Source organism: Trichinella spiralis, assembly GCF_000181795.1.
Source record: "Trichinella spiralis strain ISS 195 chromosome Unknown Scfld6, whole genome shotgun sequence".
Taxonomy (NCBI): Eukaryota; Metazoa; Nematoda; class Enoplea; order Trichinellida; family Trichinellidae; genus Trichinella; species Trichinella spiralis.
Genome location: NW_003526945.1, coordinates 197,072 through 214,750, shown reverse-complemented (window position 1 = coordinate 214,750; position 17,679 = coordinate 197,072). Strand labels below are relative to the sequence as shown.

General features: G+C 36.0%; 4 protein-coding genes across 4 annotated transcripts; 3 read left to right on the top strand and 1 right to left on the bottom strand.

Moving 5' to 3' along the window:
- Positions 1-2,124: 2,124 nt before the first annotated feature.
- Positions 2,125-4,921, top strand: Tsp_10053 (Rad21 / Rec8 like protein). Its single transcript, XM_003373159.1, has 10 exons — positions 2,125-2,237; positions 3,079-3,256; positions 3,355-3,514; positions 3,615-3,749; positions 3,822-3,977; positions 4,038-4,168; positions 4,245-4,352; positions 4,440-4,583; positions 4,643-4,790; positions 4,887-4,921. Exons 1-10 carry the CDS (start codon positions 2,125-2,127, stop codon positions 4,919-4,921), a joined length of 1,308 nt encoding a protein of 435 aa, XP_003373207.1.
- Positions 4,922-5,538: 617 nt separating this feature from the next.
- On the bottom strand, positions 5,539-7,516 carry Tsp_10052 (zinc finger protein). Its single transcript, XM_003373158.1, is given in 11 exon segments — positions 5,539-5,620; positions 5,695-5,810; positions 5,867-5,996; positions 6,065-6,188; positions 6,348-6,428; positions 6,482-6,631; positions 6,703-6,799; positions 6,883-6,979; positions 6,994-7,127; positions 7,180-7,350; positions 7,376-7,516. 11 exon segments carry the CDS (start codon positions 7,514-7,516, stop codon positions 5,539-5,541), a joined length of 1,323 nt encoding a protein of 440 aa, XP_003373206.1.
- Positions 7,517-12,993: 5,477 nt separating this feature from the next.
- Tsp_10051 (conserved hypothetical protein) lies at positions 12,994-15,973 on the top strand. Its single transcript, XM_003373157.1, has 8 exons — positions 12,994-13,013; positions 13,140-13,224; positions 13,305-13,893; positions 13,920-14,035; positions 14,256-14,375; positions 14,455-15,142; positions 15,265-15,342; positions 15,573-15,973. The coding sequence occupies exons 1-8, from the start codon at positions 12,994-12,996 to the stop codon at positions 15,971-15,973; spliced, it is 2,097 nt and encodes a 698-aa protein (XP_003373205.1).
- A 1,137-nt stretch (positions 15,974-17,110) lies between these two features.
- On the top strand, positions 17,111-17,679 carry Tsp_10050 (putative JmjC domain-containing protein 3). The gene is made up of 3 exons (XM_003373156.1): positions 17,111-17,252; positions 17,321-17,430; positions 17,476-17,679. The coding sequence occupies exons 1-3, from the start codon at positions 17,111-17,113 to the stop codon at positions 17,677-17,679; spliced, it is 456 nt and encodes a 151-aa protein (XP_003373204.1).

Below are 17,679 nucleotides of genomic sequence, written 5' to 3'. Positions count from 1 at the left end.
TCTTTGTCGTATGGTTTTCTTTGTCTAATTGCTCATTGATTCAAACTCTTCAGTTGTGATTAAGATTTGACGATCCAATAAAATAGCGTGGGTAAAGACCAATGAGAGAAAAGCGGGACCGAGTAGTACCAAACCGGACATGCTAGCCTATAACTGAAACTAACAACATGTCAGCTAATTTATTAAAATAAGCTGATATTCACAGCAAAACATTATCAGTATGAAAGAACAGCTTTGTTACGGGCATCAGTTATAGATCGTGAAAAAATTTTGCTTGAATTCACATTTATTTGTCCTACTCAAACTTGTTGCTGCTGATAAAAATCAATAGAAAAGTGCAAAAATCTTCAAGAATGGAACGGTTAATTGTGAGCGATCAAACAGTTCAATTGCAAAATAAATTGAAAAATAAAGGATTTGAAAGAATGTAAACTGAACTAAAAAATTAATAATACAATAAATTACATAAAGCTTAACAACAGCAAAATATTCTTTATGAAAGCAAAACCCTACGCTTACAATGTGTTGCATTTGAACTTGAATTTCTTTGCTGAAATACTGTCGAATTATTAATCGATATCATCGTAAAATACAAACAAGCAGATGCATTGCTAAATGAAAAAAAAATCAGGATTTATTTATTAACAAATAACGGTTCATTTTTTAAATATCCTAATTCTGAAACAACGAGCAAACGGTCATTTTATTCCATCATTGCTTTTTCTCATGATTTCAATCCAATGTTTTGGGCATTGAATAGCTATGAAATAATTAATAAATTAAATTAACATTTTATTTCTACTATATTCACAAGCAAAATGCAATAATACACGTGTAAGTTAGTGAAATGTTCAGACTTGACAGACTGTTGCACATACTGTAATCCATATATGACCTGCTTCGACGTATATAAATAACCTTGCGCACAGTCTCGAAGGCAGTTGTGTAGATCATTTTTCCTAAAACCGAATAAGAAACACATTTTTTCAAAAAGAGGTAAATATATTCGTCGTTGAAATTAATTTTAAAATAATAATCTGCATCTGTTCGTTGTTGTCGCCAGTTGTCGATGCCCAATCGATCGATAATAGCAATTTCATTTTTGTTTTTTGCTTGCTTGTTGCGAAGTTAATTTTTCACAAACGGCGGTGAACTGTCAGTTTTTCTGCAAATTTCAGCTGACGTTCCAAACAGGCTTTTTCCTCTTTCGTTTGATTGATTGTGGTCGCTTTTAGCCAACCGATTCGCCGGCTATTTGTTTTTTTTCCTTTTTTTTGAAAATTTAAAATTTCGCCGCAAAATCAAGAAATAACATGGCAGTAGAAAAAAGTGAAGGCGAAAGGTAAGCTGAATGTTTTTTCCCATGGAATTTTTCCCATTGTTCTGTTTGTTTATCGTCGTAAGCTTTCGTAAATTTGTGCTTGGTGTTGTACTGATTTTTCTTCTTCAATTCGTATCGATCGATTTGTTTAAATTTTATTCATTTTCACTTTACACGGCAGATGATATGTTGAAATTCGAAAATGATTTTCTCACGATCAGTCCGTGATGTATACGCATATACATCAGCAAAGCTGAACATTCTGTTCGTCTGAGGTAGTAGTATAGCGTTTTCTAGAACTTGCTTTTCGAGTGCAAACAGCTCTTAGAGGACTGCATTTTTGCACAGCACAAAGGTTGATAATTTAACGAAATGGTTTTTTAAATAATTCAACTTGCTTGAAAAGAGCACTTAATAATGAAGATGTTGAATTTACGTTTACCGAGAGAAACGAAAAATTGCATGCAATGCATTTATTATTGACGATGAAACTGGTAATTCTGGCAAGGTAAACAAGCTATTGACGAACGTGAATTGAACTGTTTGTGTCCGACGATGAACAGTATGAAGTACTGTACGGTGAGCTACATTTATTATTGATTGTAACGAGAATCGGAAGAAAGTTTAATAATGGGAAAAAATTAGAATAATAAGATGTCTCCAAACCTGTCGTCAAAGCAGAGGCAAGCATGCGTCATTTGTGATTGAATTTCTTTTTTTTCATTTATCGAATGCATCGTTCGGTCGGACTGAATTTCATAGCTGCCAAGCTGTGCTATCAGTCGAGATTGTAGCCATTTTGAATGAACGCTTTGCAGTTGGGCTTGTCGATTAACAACTGCGCGTTGTTTGCAACTCTTTCCATTCGTGCCAGCTTAATATTTCCACCAACTGACATTTCTGATCTTCCAAGCTCGTTGGTTGTCTGGATTTATTTGCTTTTTGCTTCTGCTTTTACTCTGCTCACCGCATACACTTGCACCATTTGAAACTGCTTTCCAACGTTTGCATATAGAGCTAGTCGAATCGAATCGAATCAAATCAGCATCATTAGTTGACGTTGATTTTGTAATTTTCACCGACTCTTCTTTTTGCACTTGTAATTATTTTTCCAAAATGATCGGTTCATATACTGAATCCAGGTAATGGAATGCTTTTTCGATTTTTATTTTCTCTGTAATTTTCTTCATCATCTTCACAACGTTAGTCAAATGATTGAAATATTTGCTTTAATATTATTTTCAATTAGCATTTTACGTTTCAAATTTTTGACATTTTCAATCTTGTCGTTGTCAACGTTCAGAAATGCGCATTCTTCTTCTTGTGCACAGATATTAGTTTAAAGGTCTCATTTCAAAAACATTGTTTTTTTCTCTTACTCACATCACAACAGACGATATATTAATATTTTTAGCAGTTTACTTGGTTTTTATCGATGGGAAATTGATTTAAGTTTTGGAATTTATTTAATTGTTTGGATTCTGCTAAAAATGATGAAATTATCCGAATAAAAGGTTGTTTTTTTTTTCATTTTTGCACCGCTTGGTTTTCATCTGACGATGATATATTCTGTTCAGCCAATTGGTTCAAGTGCGCGTGTTTTTACAGTTATCAAAATGTTCATATAAGCTTTGGCAATTTGAATGATGAACGTTCGTTTCTCTTTGTTTTTTCTTTTCTTTTCTTTTTCCATGACAAAAATGTCTACTGTAATGGTCGGTTGAGACGGTTGAAAAATATGAATGAATAATTTTCAGCTATCGAAAAACGATGACTACAACAACGCAAGAAGTTTACTCGTATCGTAAAGGCAGTGTAACGACGAAATTGTACGGTCGTGATTTATCCGAATATGAAGATATTGATATTGATTCATTGCTGACAAAGCTGACACCCGAAGAATTGGAAGAGTTGAACAGTGAAGTTGATCCTGACGTATGTATTATTTATCAGAAGAAGCGAAATAAGAATAATTGAAAACAAAAATCAATATCCCGTGAACAATGATTTCTTTTTTGCCTTATTTATCACAGAATTCCTTGTTACCACCGTCTCAACGATGTCGTGATCAGACAACGAAATCACCGACAGGACCTTTCAGGCGGGAAGAATTGTTGAAATTTTTAGAAGAGAAAGCGAAAAATGAAGCCGACTGGGAAGAGAAAGTTCCTTTCAAGCAGGGCGTAAAGCGAGGTGATTGAAAATAAAATGTGAATTTTTACTTTCAACGAGCAGTTGCTTGCAATTTTGGACTCTTTATATAAGCGTGCACATTTGTTTATTTTATTTTTAGGCAAAGCGTACGTGCCGAGTGTTGTCGAAGAGAAGAAAGAAACTTTTGGTATTGATCTGGCGAAAGCGTTGGAAATGGACGAGGTGGAAATTGCTTTGTCCGAAGCTACTGAAAATGATTTGGTCGATTTGGCAGGTTGGTGTTGTTGTATACTGTACTTTTTTTTCTCTTTTTCTTCGCAATGCAATATAAGGTTTGCTCACGCAGGAATACTCGGCATGCACAGCATGCTTACACAAACTCAATATCACAACGTTGTGAAAGGAAAATCTCAAGATGAAGAAAATTCCAGCTTCAGTGGTATGCTTTTTATTTCTGATGAGCATGATGATACGGCAGTTGACAATTGTGTACTGTCGGATAGTTGTTGTTATTTTTTGTTTTGATGATGATTACTGTAACTTTCTGTGTGGAAATTTTCAGCCGTTGTCAAATCGACACCGTTGAAATTTGTACCCGACGAGCCGGCAAACAATACTGACGTTCTGGATTGTATACGACGTTTGAATGAAAATGATCCTTCTTTGACCGAAGTGAACATCAACAATATGAAAGTAAAAAAAAAGAATTTTCATTTTTGAAAACTAAAACAGTTAAAAATACAATTACTTATTATTATTATTGATTTAGACTATTTCTCGAGAAAATGTGAAAAAATTAATAGAAGCAGCAAAATGTAGTACACATTTGGAAAACTTCTTTCTCGCCAACACCGCTCTCTCCGACGCTGACGCGCATGTAAAAAAAAAATAATAATAATAATAATTATTATTATTCAAACATTCTGCTATAATTTCCATGCATGAGATTGATTTCTTTTTTCAGGGATTGATCGAACTGTTGGAAATGTCGAAAAGTTTGAAAAATCTTAACGTCGAATCGAACTTTTTGACCGGCGAGTTTTTGATTGCTCTGTTGCAAGCAACTTTGAAACAGCAGTGCTTGGTCGAGATTCACGTGGAAAATCAGGTAAAATGGAAATATTTGAAAATGAATTGTGTGAGAAAATTTGTTTGTTTTGAACACAGAGAGCAGCCGTGCTGGGAAACAAAGTCGAAATGGAATTGGCTCGTATTGTTGAAGAGAACGACTCATTGCTGAGGGTTGGAATAAGTTTCCAGTCGATGGACGCTCGGTATCGTGTATCGTACGCGATTGAGAAGAACTACGAACGACGTTAGTTGACGGCGGATAATTATTTAAATTAAATTGATTGTGCAATAAAGTCCATTGATTGATTGATTGATTGATTGTTCAACATTCTGTTTTTAGTTCGACTGCAGCGTGTTCAAGCAGATGAAGAATAACAACTTCACATTTGCAAAGTTAGCGTTTTTCGTTCATTGTGATGCTTTTCTATTTTTGAAGCCAACTTCACACTCTGATTGTACATCTATCAAGTAATTAGCATCTGATGATGTTGCTGATTTTGGATGCAGTATAGTTCAAACAGTTCTGTTGTGTATTTGTGTTTCAAATCCAATATATGTAAGTATATGTGATCGGTAGGAGATGTTCTTTTGTTTTTTTTTGTCCCAAATGCCAGTCTTCCACCATGTGCGCAAGGTTTCTTTCATTTTTTCACCACTTTCATTTCTACTACTACTAATAATACATGCTTCTAATTTTTTGATTGTGTGTATGCAGCAGCATGTGCAAATTCTCTGTCGTATTATCACCATCAATCATCAGTTCAATCGGTGAAATAAATCTGCTTTATTTTCGTATTCAATTTATTCATATTGTCTCTACTCATGCGGCTGCAATATTCTCTTTATAAAGTAACTGTAAGTAATAAAAAAAGAAAAGCAGGTACAAATGTAATAATATATAAATAATATTTATGTCATAATTATCAGTGACCAAAGCTGTGGGTGAACGCTTGAAATTAAGTAATAATTATATCAGTGCAAAATATTGCAAATTATTCTTCCTGGTTCTCTGTATCGAATACTACATCGTCCAACTGCATGCCATACACGCCTTCATCATCCAAGCGAATAAAACTTTAAAAAAAGCATAAAAATTTATCCAAATTAAAAACATTTACCAAATTGATCATCTTTCAGAAATCGCTTACGTGAATTTGCCTCGTCCACGATCAGGTTTCACGCTGTGGAAATGTTTCAAATGTCGTGACAACATGTACGATCGCTTATATTCAGCAGGACAGAAATAGCAGATGTACTTTCTTTTCTGAAATTTCCCCTTTGCTGAAACCCCATTTCAGACACTTCTCATTCATCACATACCTGATGCATTTCCAAGTGTTTGTTCAGTTCACTTTTGCGTTTGAACTTGTTACCACACTGGTCACAACTGTGCGGATAATTGCCACTGTGCACAACCATGTGTTCTTTCAGATCGCCTTCCTGTTTAAATCTGAAGAAAAAATAAGCAAAATAAATTTCATTCAAAAATATCAAACACTTCATCAAATCTATAGTTACAGTTTTTTGCACTCAGGGCAAGAAAAATGTCTCATCAGTGTTTGGTGCATGCGGGCCTTGTGAGCTTCCAAATTCCACGAAGAATGCAACATCAAGCCACATATATCACAAGTTACGGCTAACACTGAAAATGCAAAAAGCGAAAAGATAAAAATACAACATCTACTTTTATAATGAAATGAAATATAAAAGGTACACGCGAGAAATTGAAATTTTAAAATTCAACTTCAGCGTTTGCTTTTTTGTTCTGTACAATTTGTCCAGCAGACGGTCGTCAACTTACCGTGCCTGTAAAAATGTTCGCGCAACAAACAATGATGGGGAAACGATTTTCCACATCGAGAGCATTGGTACTTATTTTTTTCTAAATCATCAAAACTGAAAAAATAATTATACCCCGAAACTCAAATTGCATACCTTTAGCAGTTGTGCTCAACAGATGCTTTTTAAAATTGCAATGTATAGCGTAAAATTGTCCGCAGCCTGGGCAACAATACGGCTTGTATTTTATATGTGAATTCACATGGTACTTCATATTTCCCGTTCCGTTAACTACTTTATCACAACCTGAAACTCAACAATAAATAAAACGAGCAATTTTTAATGCAAATCAAAAGTTGAGAAAACAACAACAGTACCTTCCCACTTGCAAATATAAAGCGAATATACTTGCAATCCGTCATGCACGTGCTCCTCAACGTGCTCTGCATAGTCGGTAAAATCAAGGAAAGTTTTCTGAAGTGTTTTTTTTTGATTCTCATATTCATCAACATTAACAAAAATAATTGTTCAAAAATAAATCTAGTCATCAATCTCACTTTACACTCATCCCATTTGCAAATTATCGGTGAATCGTCGAAATCGAACAAATACTGCCGTGTTCCCATACAACTCAACTGCCATTCCACATCGGGGCTATCGTTATTAACATAATTAACGAAAGCTTCCCAGCCGGCAGATAGCGTTTTGATCTCATGCAAGTGGAAGCTCTTATGGCACACAAAAGTATCCATACTTGTGAACGATTTCTTGCAGATTTCAAATGGGCAATTGAAAGTGCCGGCTATTAAAATAATTTATTGTTAAAAAATATTTAAAAAAACAAAAGAATACACACGTCGCGCAATGACTGGTTCATGAAGTCTAACGTGTTCGATGAATGGCTCCAAATCTTTTGAAACAAAACCACAACCTTCAGCCGAACAAACCAACGTTCTCTCTTTCGCATCGAAATCAATTTCAATCCAGGGCATCGGCATTTCGAACTTCGAGCAAAAGACGCAATTCTGAAAATTCAAAAAGTTATTCAACCAAACTGCTAACAGAATCTTGTCCCTGAAAGAAGCAGAAACGATTTAAATTGATAAAATCGCGGAATAGAGTCGTCAAACGCAAAAAATTACAATTCAATGAACCACAATTCGCGAGATCTAAATGAAATTGGGCACTCATTTCAACATACATTTAAAAGGAGCTCAGGAATCAAATGAAACAATTTCATTTTATACAATGAAAATTTCTCGTATTTAATTTATAAAGTAGCTTCAATTGTTACCAAAATATAATTAAACAGCTTTTCTGTAAAACAATCGAAATCGAGGTCACGTAATGCAAATTTCTGAACATTCAAAATGAGTTTCGCACACAATTGCTGACAGATTCTGTAAATAAATGAAAATAAAGTTCCATCACTTTTATTATTCAAAGTTGTACCAATTTTATAAAGACTTTTCAATATTTTTAATTAATTTTAAAATACTTCATTAAATTATAAATTTTATTATTCCTGCGAATATTTTTAAAAAAATAATACATGGGAAGTTTAAATTGGCAAAATTTATTGTTCCCATACTGTATTTCTGCTGTGATGAAAAATCACATTTTTTTCATCTTGTTAAATTGTTTTGACTTGTTTTTTCAATTAAATCTCGTCATAAAAACTATTTCAACTGTAAAATGGCTTTATTGTTTTTTTTCACTTTAAAAAATACATGCAAGTAGTATTATTATTGATTTGTTTCCCAGATGTATACTGATTCAAAAAATAAATAAATGAAAAATATAAAATGCAAAAAAATCAATAAATCATTTTTTATGCACTTTAAACAAATGAACAGGAAAATGACAGCAGTTTGAAAAAAAACAATTGTTGACATTAATTGCTCTTGCGTTATGCGTGAAAATGTGAATATATATATATATATTTTATTGCGATAATGTATGTCTTATGCATATCATGTATGCTTTTGCATGTCAAATACTTTTTCTCTGAAATATGATTTTCAAAAAAGAAGAAGCGACACATGCTTGTAAATAAATACACATGATTTGATATCAAAGCGTGTAATTTTTCTAAATAAAAAGTTAATTACTGGATTAATAAAACTGGATGAATGACGAAAATTATTTGAAAAAGTTGATGCATTTTGTTTGTAACGAAATATTAGTCAGAAATATGAAAATGTTGTTTTGCGCTTAGTAGTAATTGTGATCACAGACGTCACAATGGTTCGTCTATGTGACATGCTGCCGTTCCATTTGTATGAAAACAAAAATGCAAAATACGTTGACAGTTTGTTAATCAACAGAGATGCTTTTATTGTGTTCAACGGTGTACTCATTTGTATTCAGTATTAATTAAATGGCCGTTGATCTCCAAATAAAGAAATTATATTGTTGTCATTGACAGTGTTGAATACTGTGTGACGTTTGTTTGGATAGTTCTGTTTTCAACTAAATAATCATTTGAAGGGTCACCTTTTGTTCAACATTTATGAGTAGTGTTGCATTAGCACTATTTCTTGTGCATGCTAAAATACAACAACAGACTTGTTTCTTTTACGTCAAGTAGCATTGTACCCGGATGAAGTAATTATTAAACGCTTAGCATTCAAAATGTCACAGACATCTTTAAATAAAAATTTCAATTACATTTTACGAGTAGTATAAACAGAGCACATCATAACTTTGAAAACATCATATGTATTATTTTGAGTAAGCTTTTTCTAAATCAAAATAATGAATCATCATGAAGAATTTCGACGTGTATTTAAATTTTCAAATAATTCGCTCTTTCAATTTGAAAAACACAGTTCACTTCCTTAACAGACAACACAACTTGTGCGTAGTATTGAAAGAAAAGAGCTAAATACATAACAAAAGCTATTGATAAAGTAAAAATTTCATTTATAAAAAAAACTATAGTTCTTTTGCTTGTTCGCTCAAATGACAAATGCTACTGGTGGCAAATGTCGTACACAATAACCAGACAGGTGAGTGCAATATTTGAGCATTTTTGTAATTGAAAATGACAAAAATAAACTGCACTATTTATCGATCCGTGCAGGAATTATCGATTTATTGATAAATTGAAAAATGAATAAAAATTTTCAGAATAATGTATTAAAGAATGATTATTTTTTAAATTTATAAATATTTATTGAACTAAAATTTGCTGTGCAGTTTTGCGTCAGTTTTATGGAAAAATTTGAATTTCTTTCAGTCATACTGTAGCATTGGTCTTGCTCTTCTTTTTGTAATAGGAAACGGCGGTGCAATGTCGCAGTTGTGAGATGACGGCGCGCTGATAGCTGCTCATTTGTCATCGAGTGGCATAGTGAACTGCGCAGAGCGACTCTGATTCACAACACTCCTATGCATTGTTCTTTTATTTTGTTCTAGTTGAAATGGACTGCAGTTTGGAAAAGGAGAGCAATGCTCTTGCCGGTCTCTTCCAAAATATCATTTGCGATCTGAAGGTGAGCTTTATTGGCAGAATTGGTTTTGTCAACTGAACAGTTAGGGGGACGGAGTTCTGTCCAAGCAGGATCACATTTTGCAAATGGAAAATTAAACAGATATTGCATATTGTAGGGTGGCCAGGCAGTTTGGGATGATCTGATTCAAAAGACGGTGAAATTCAGTGGCCAAATGAAGTAAGCATTTCATTTTGAAATCTTTTCTTGCACACTTTGGTGTGTATGTGTGTGTGTGCGTGTGTGTGTGGAATTTATAATTTCACTTTTCTTTCCATTTCAACTTAGGTTGACTATTGGGGCTGTGAGTGGTTTTATCGAAGCACTGCAGCGTGTTGCTGACATGGCTACAGCTGCCAAAGGTAGGATACATTTTTTTGTTGTTATTCTGAATAATTCTATTGTCTTCGAAGCTTAATACCGCTGGGACTTGGCCAGCTTGTTCAAAATTAGTAGTGGGGGCCGGATTCGATTCTTGCACAGCTGTCGGCCAGTAGTTGATGACGGTCGACAATTGGCGCGAGAATTTAGCTTCAATTTCTCTGAGCGTGCTTTATTTTTCTTTTTGGTGCTTTTTCCCTCTTCTACATGAGGTGGGGGGGGGGGAGATTTTGAAAATTTCTCTCAGTTCACCTCGAAAGTGTCAGTTTTGTTCGTTTAATGCAAATAACAATAATTGTGATGGCAAATCTGATTGGCAATCAAAGATCAGCAGCAGAATATATCCGTGTGTGTGTGTGCGTATCGATTAAGTGAATTGGCGCGATGTTGGGAGTAGGCTGAGCTTGTTTGAGTGATGACGACGGCCCGGTCCGTTGGGGTCGTGCGTGTTGGCGCTTTTCAATTTTGTTCACCGCGGTCAATGGCCACTAATAATGCCCAGTATTTATTCTGTCTATCGTCGCCTCGGCGTGGTTAGTAGGATTTTTTGTCAATAAATATTTCTTACTGTGCTCAAATTGGAACGGTCAACTTCGTCGACTCTAGATTTAAAGAGAGAACGCTTAGTTTTTTTTCCTTGTTCAGTAGAAAGTTGTCCGTTGGACGCAGGATTTGGTGATGTCGTTTTCAAATAAAAGCATCAAGCGAACATGATGTTGCTTATCCCGAGGCGAAAATCAATAATTTTTGTTCTGAAAATTGCAAATTTTGGTTCCAGAAAAAAAAATCCCAGAAACCCAAGCGGAAGCAAAGCAGATGTGTCATTTTTGTCCGAATTTGATTTTTCCATACGTTTTATTTATTTTTGTCCATTTAGCATTCGGATCCATTTGGCACGCTGTTTGTTCCGAGCATTTCCTCGTTGAATTGTATTTAAATTCAATGATTCATTGGCATTAGTCAGTTTTGTACAATTGTGTGTCATGTTCTGTTATGGGTGAATCACTTTTTCAGTATGCAAATCTTCAGCCTTGGAAAATTAATCACTTTATCCAAACAGTGACGCAGAGTTGTTTATCCAGACAGTCATTGCCATTGCTTTTTTTGCATTATTTTGCAATCATTTCCACAAGCTTCCAAAGTTAATATTTAAATAAAAGCGGAAAAAATAGGATGTTTTGTAATCGTTTCAATCAATCAATATTACAATTGGTTGGATTGAATATTTGTTTTTTGGCGCGAAAATTCATCTTCCAATTTGCATTTGATAATGCAGAATGCAAAAGTGTGCAATATTGATTTGCTTTCTTCTATTTGGTGAAATACTTTATTTAAGAAAAAGGGTCGAAGAAAATATTTGATTAATATATAGATATTTTTTTCTTCTTCTTCTTCTTCTGCTGATGATGTATATTATTTATTGTGTTTTCTATATTGAAGTTTAAATTGAATTCGACAAGTTGAATAAAATGAATGTTTTTTTTTGTTATTTCAAACGCAATACAGGCATAAGTTTTGCTTTCCCTGAGCAAGGTTTTCTTTCAGTTTATCATTTGCATTAACAATGTGAGCCGTTCGATCAACGAAAATGTGATCAATTTTTGATAAAAATTGTTTATTTTATTCACTTTCTGTGCACGTTGATTATTTCATTATTGGCCGCTTGGCGGTGAGAAAAAGAACGAAAGCTCCAGTGTGGTTGTTCGCGTGGTCAGCAGCTTTCGAAGTTTATGCAAAAATCGATCCTCGTTGTTGTTAGCCGAACTGATCGACGACGGCTTTTTATTTGCCGGAAAAATTTCTTCAAACTTGTCCTCCTCGTTGATGCAAATTTTCTCCCAAATGGAAAATTTTCAAAATTGCACGAATGGAATTCTTTTTTTTTTCACCTGATCACTCCACATTGAAAATGATGTGTAAGCATAATGATAAAAAAAAGCAATATATTGCGTCTAGTGGCTTTGTTTCTTTTGTTTTTTTTAAATCTGCTTTTCATCAACTTTGCAACATTCAACATACAGATACAGCGTGTTGAATTTTGATATTGTCTGTCTTCTTGTCTGTATAATTTATCATCTATTTTGATTGATGCAGTTGATAGAGCTGTAAATAGGAAAATTTTTATTTAACAAACGGCTAATATCTGAATTTGTCTGTTTATTTATTTCTTACTTAGTTCATTGGAAAATTGTTTGCTCTTGGCAAACATGCTCAAAAGTGGGCTTTCAAGCAGGATGCATCGATTCGTCGTTTCTGTCCGGAAATGGACAGAAAGCCAATAACCCAGAGGCTGTTTTTGTGTGTTGGGTTCACAAATGAAGTTCTTCTATCCATTTTGGAATAGAAGAAAGGATCATATTCTAATTTTTTCACTTTTTAAAATTATCCAATAAATTAAACCATCTGTCAGGTTAATTTATTTTCATTTTTAATATTCTTTTTGTCGAAATGTATTAATAATTTCAATTATTCAATTGGAACCACAGCAGAAGCAACTTGGTGAGATGTTTTCAAGTATCTTGCACTCTAGTGGACGGGATTGGGCGAAATTGTTTAATGCGTTTAGAGTGTGGAATATGGGGAGTGATTGAATTTTGGACGAGATGAATTGAATTGAATTGAATTACATCTCGCAGTTGTTGAACAAAATCGACATCCGAGAGAGAGAGAGAGAAATATTTTTCCATTTAGCACAGATGTTGTTGTTGTTGTTGCACTTTTCCAAAATTTCAAAAGAAAAACTTAAAGTCACTTTTCATGCAAATTTTCAACCAAGTTCATTTCATTGGTAAAATGTCTTGCTTTGACGAATGGTTTTTTTTCTTCTTTTGAGAACAGTGAATTTGTTAAATTTTAAAATTGACGGCATTTTTTAATTTTGTTTGTTGTTGTTTGTTGTTCTTATTATATCGGAAGAACGGAATTATATTTTTGTACAGGCGCAACCAGAGAAATCGGCTCCACGCTTACGCGTCTTTGCATACGACATCGGGAAGTGGAAGATCATTTGAAGAAATTGACCAAGTTGGACAATTATTATTATTATATAAATGATAAAATGTACTTTGAAAAAAATGAATTAATAATTGTTGTTAATATTCAAGCTCGTTGATTCACTGCTTGGCGACACCATTGCAAGAGAGAATGGACGACTGGCGACGGGTTGTCATTCAGATGGATCGAGACCACGGCAAAGGTGGGTGTGGGTGACCACGCCCTGTGGAATGAATTGCGTTGCATTTGTTCATTTTGCATTGTTTGTCGTTTCAGAATTTAAACGCAACCGCAACGAGATAAGGAAACGTATCGGCGATAAGCTGAGATTGCAGAAAAAGCTTCGCAAGGGTTCCTTGTCGATGCAGTCGATGGTCGATACGGTGGTCAATGATATCAAAAATCGCAGCAACGTTCTGCTCAGCGCTGAGCAGCAGTCGCTTCGTCAAGCGATGATCGAGCAGAGGGCTCAGTTTTGCTATTTCATTTCATGCTTCAAGCCGATCATGGTATCTTGTCTTTTATTTATCATTATCATTAGCATTGGCATGATTATGATGGTTATTATTCAGGACGAAGAATTAGCACTGCTTGGTGAAATTGCGCACATGCAAGAATTGGTGGAACAGCTTTGTCGCCTGACGGCCGACCCGTACACGTTGCCAGCCGCTTCGGAGGCGGTGATCATTGATGTCAAAGGTTTGGAGAATACTTGGCGTTTTCAGACTCCGCCCAGTTCGCCAGGAAGCTCTTATGGATCTCGCAAGTCGAGCTTTTGTTCTTTGACCAGCGTCGATACGATCAACAATCAACCAATGGCTATTGCTATGGCGAACAATTCGTCAGCATCTGCGACTGAATCCAACGCAACTGCTACAATTACCACCACTAATGCTAATGCTACTGCTACTGCTGCTGCTAATAATAATAATAGTAATAATGCATCATCGACTACTGTTCATGCTAACGACAAAAAGGTATAATAATACATTGAAATATATTAATTGGGATGTTTGTTTGTTTCTTTCAAAATTGTGTATGTTGTTTTGATGATATTTCAGTATGGAAAATTCACTCGCCATTCAAGTGCTATATCAGAAGATTCAGGCTTCTTATCTCGGGACAGTCTTGTACCAACTGCATCGTGTTTTCGAAACACTCTGGCAGCAGCGCAATTGAAGGTAATCCATAGGATGTATGGTGTGGTGTGGTGTGGTGTAAAAGTGGAAATTTCATATAGTGCAGTCGTTGTTGTTTCAGAATATTCTTTCGGATGATGATCCAGAAGTGGCGTCCACTGGACCGGAAGAAGAGGACAGTCAGCAGTCGACACCGTCACCGTCGCCCAGCTTGGCTACTTGGCCAGACGGCAGTCGTTCGGGCAGTTTGGCCTGCCACGATCAGGGTCAACCCAAGCCAACGGTTCCAACCAACGCCGGTGACCGGCCGCATACAATCTCTGCCGGCTTCACCGACGCCCATCAGACGCTGCTGCATCGTCGACCGCCGATCGACGAGTCGGTCTTCTGCCGCAATGGAGCCGGTGTTAAGGTAGTGGTAATATGTTCACCTTGCAAGCTTTTAATGGAAAATTCATTCTTGTTCTCCACTGCTCAGATCAAGGCCAACAACGCGAGGGTGAGCGCATGCTTTGGCTCGTTCGTGCCGCGCCAGAAGCCTCCACTACCGCCTCGGGTAAGCAGCGTTTCGTCGTCGGCGGCGCCGCGGACCCATCAGCAACGGTCGAACAGCCAAGCACGAGCCGAGCAGCCCGTCTATTGTAATCTGCCCACTTGTCCAGCCCCGGCTGACGCTACGGTCGGACGTCGTCCACTCAGCTACGCCGGAGGGACAACAAATTCAAATTCATATCCAACTCACACGAGCAGCTTTACTGGTCGACCATTATTTCCACGTTCAACGAAAACGGCTGCCGAAACTGAAGAAGGTAATTTCAAAAAAGAAAAGAAAAATGACAATATTTTCAGCTTATTTATTTATTTCATCAAATTCCATTTTTCAGTTGAATACAATTAATTACAACAAAATTGACAGTCATTTCAATTTTAGACACATTAATACATGAATGCTTGGATGAAATTGATCAACTTTCTTCGGATTTAGATCGTTACGCTACTACAAAACGAGGTAGATATCCAATAATTGTTGTTATTCATGTATTATTTTATCATATTCTTTATTACCTACGCACACACGCATATGTATGTATGTATGTATGTATGTATGTATGTATGTATGTATGTATGTATATATGTTTGTTTGTTTGTTTGTTTGTGTTTGTTTTTGTTTTTTACTAACCTATAATTGCTCATCAATGTATGTGCACTTGTTGTTTTCGTGTTCGTGTTGGTGTGCAGTTGACGTGCGAAGTACCGGTGTCGTTGCGAACCCGTCGTTTAAGTCGTTTTGCACGATGTCACGGATGGTTGGCATGATGAGAAAGGAAACGGACGGAGTGGATGCTCAGCTCAAATCTCGAAATTTAACTAAAATTGACGAAAGTGTCGAGGCGCAAGAACCGTCCTCTCAATCGGTGGTTTCTCCTTCTCCGGATGTTCCATCTCCACTACCACCACGACATCTTCTTACTCATTCTTCTGATTCTGAGATTTCTCAAAAAATTGTCTCTACTCGACCAACACTGGCATTATCTCCTCCTACCCCTCCTCCATTTCCTGATTTTCTCAAGAAGTCTTCTCAGAAAGCCGGTTCATCTAAAACAGGTGCATTTCCACATTTCAAACCACAACGGCAATAATTTATCATTAAGAAAATTAATATGCAAAACAATAATCAATTAGGAAAACGAAGCAGGAGGAAGTTATTATTATTATTATTATTATTATTATTATTATTATATTCTACTGTGATTCTGATTTCACTCATTTCTTTCCATGATACTGCTACTACCAATTTGCTACTGCTTCTGCTTCTGCTGCTGCTACATTGCCTACATTTACTGCTTTTATTGTTCTTGCACTTATTACTCACCCCGTTGAGTTTCACTTGATCAAAATCAGCCGGTCTGTCAGTGTCAAATTAATTCAGATGTTTTTTCTGCTAATTTGCACGTTGCACACTGTGTGTGTGTGTGTCCATGCTTATCCAACCATGTGCTTCTTAATCCAATGCCAACGGTTCATTTATTCTCTGGAAAATGCCATCCCATCTCACACCCACTCACTGTTGCTTGCATGTGTGTTGTCGTATTTATTTTTTTTCTTTTCACAATTATTACGTTTTACTACGTACACACTTTTACATGAAGATTTTTTTTGTGCTGTGTTGTCGTTGAAAATGCAAATTTCTTCTTCTTTTTCTTCTTCTTATTCACAATCACAACAACAACCACAAAAGTTCTGATTTCTTTCGAATGCTTCAATGTCATTGAACATCCAATGTTATCATCGTTCAATGTCTGAATAAATTTGCACGACGTTCATCATATTCACATTAATCGTTAATCGAATTAATTAACTAATTAATTAATTATTACACGTGTACTGAATTTTTTCTTTTTCATCATCATCTTTTTCTGCACAACAATTTGCAAAATTCAGCACAGCAAACAAAATTTTTAAGAAGAACTAAAAAAGAAAAATTAACATATGAAATGCCCACCCACCCACACCCACATTCACTCGCACACAAAGAGCACAGCACAGATTTCATTGAAGGAGATTCAAAAAAAAAACAATAAAATAGTAATATTGATATATAATACAAGAAGGAAAAAGTGACGGTAAGACGAAGAAGAAGAAGATGATGATGATGAATCCAACGAAGAGAAAATGAAATTTGCATAATTTGATTTTATTCCGTTCTAATTGTAGATGAAGTGAACGGCAGTTTTACAACGCTGTCGATTGGCAGTTACCAGCAGACGGAGCAGATGATGGTGATGAAGCGACGGAGCTATATTGGCAGAGCTCCGCCGCCGCCGCCGCCGATTCGTCGTAATTCGGAAATCACATCCGCAACGGTCCGAGCTCCGCCGGTGGATTTGGTCCGTTGTGGAAGTCGTTGCACCACTCCGAGTGAATTCTTTTGTTTTTGTTGTTATTGTTTACTTATTTACATGTTTATTTGTTTTTGCTTATTTTAGTCGAAGAGACTTATTCGAGCGTGATTTGTGCGTTAAATGCACGCCTAGCAGCGGTGGCATCGTCGTCGATGCAGCATGGGCAGTCGGCAGTGCCGGCCGGGCATGGCATGGTCGAAAACCATCCACATCATCATCATCATCATCATCATCTACAGCAGCAGCAGCAACAGCACCACCACCACCACCGGCGTCACAGTGAACGTGTGGACGTGGAGACGACCGAATCGGCAGAAAGCACGTCGACCACGATCAGCAAAACTCTTCAGAATACGTTCTATTCTCTGCCCTGCAGCGATTGTTCACCTCGTGTTGTTCAAGTGGCTCAGTTCAACGGCGATATTGGCATCAATCGCGTCTGA

What these genes read in the sequence shown, in the direction of transcription:
- Tsp_10053 (XM_003373159.1), top strand. Translation starts at nt 2,125, where the DNA reads ATGAACGCTTTGCAGTTGGGCTTGTCGATTAACAACTGCGCGTTGTTT. An exon ending in ATTTCTGATCTTCCAAGCTC is followed by an intron (nt 2,238 to 3,078) that starts GTTGGTTGTCTG and finishes AATAATTTTCAG; the next exon opens with CTATCGAAAAACGATGACTA. An exon ending in TGAACATCAACAATATGAAA is followed by an intron (nt 4,169 to 4,244) that starts GTAAAAAAAAAG and finishes TTATTGATTTAG; the next exon opens with ACTATTTCTCGAGAAAATGT.
- Tsp_10052 (XM_003373158.1), bottom strand. Translation starts at nt 7,516, where the DNA reads ATGAGTGCCCAATTTCATTTAGATCTCGCGAATTGTGGTTCATTGAAT. An exon ending in GCAAATGGGATGAGTGTAAA is followed by an intron (nt 6,800 to 6,882) that starts GTGAGATTGATG and finishes AAAACACTTCAG; the next exon opens with AAAACTTTCCTTGATTTTAC. An exon ending in CGTGGACGAGGCAAATTCAC is followed by an intron (nt 5,621 to 5,694) that starts GTAAGCGATTTC and finishes CTTTTTTTAAAG; the next exon opens with TTTTATTCGCTTGGATGATG.
- Tsp_10051 (XM_003373157.1), top strand. Translation starts at nt 12,994, where the DNA reads ATGTCTTGCTTTGACGAATG. An exon ending in GGTGATCATTGATGTCAAAG is followed by an intron (nt 13,894 to 13,919) that starts GTTTGGAGAATA and finishes TGGCGTTTTCAG; the next exon opens with ACTCCGCCCAGTTCGCCAGG. An exon ending in TGGCAGCAGCGCAATTGAAG is followed by an intron (nt 14,376 to 14,454) that starts GTAATCCATAGG and finishes TTGTTGTTTCAG; the next exon opens with AATATTCTTTCGGATGATGA.
- Tsp_10050 (XM_003373156.1), top strand. Translation starts at nt 17,111, where the DNA reads ATGGTGATGAAGCGACGGAGCTATATTGGCAGAGCTCCGCCGCCGCCG. An exon ending in AAGTCGTTGCACCACTCCGA is followed by an intron (nt 17,253 to 17,320) that starts GTGAATTCTTTT and finishes TGCTTATTTTAG; the next exon opens with TCGAAGAGACTTATTCGAGC. An exon ending in TGCCGGCCGGGCATGGCATG is followed by an intron (nt 17,431 to 17,475) that starts GTCGAAAACCAT and finishes CATCATCTACAG; the next exon opens with CAGCAGCAGCAACAGCACCA.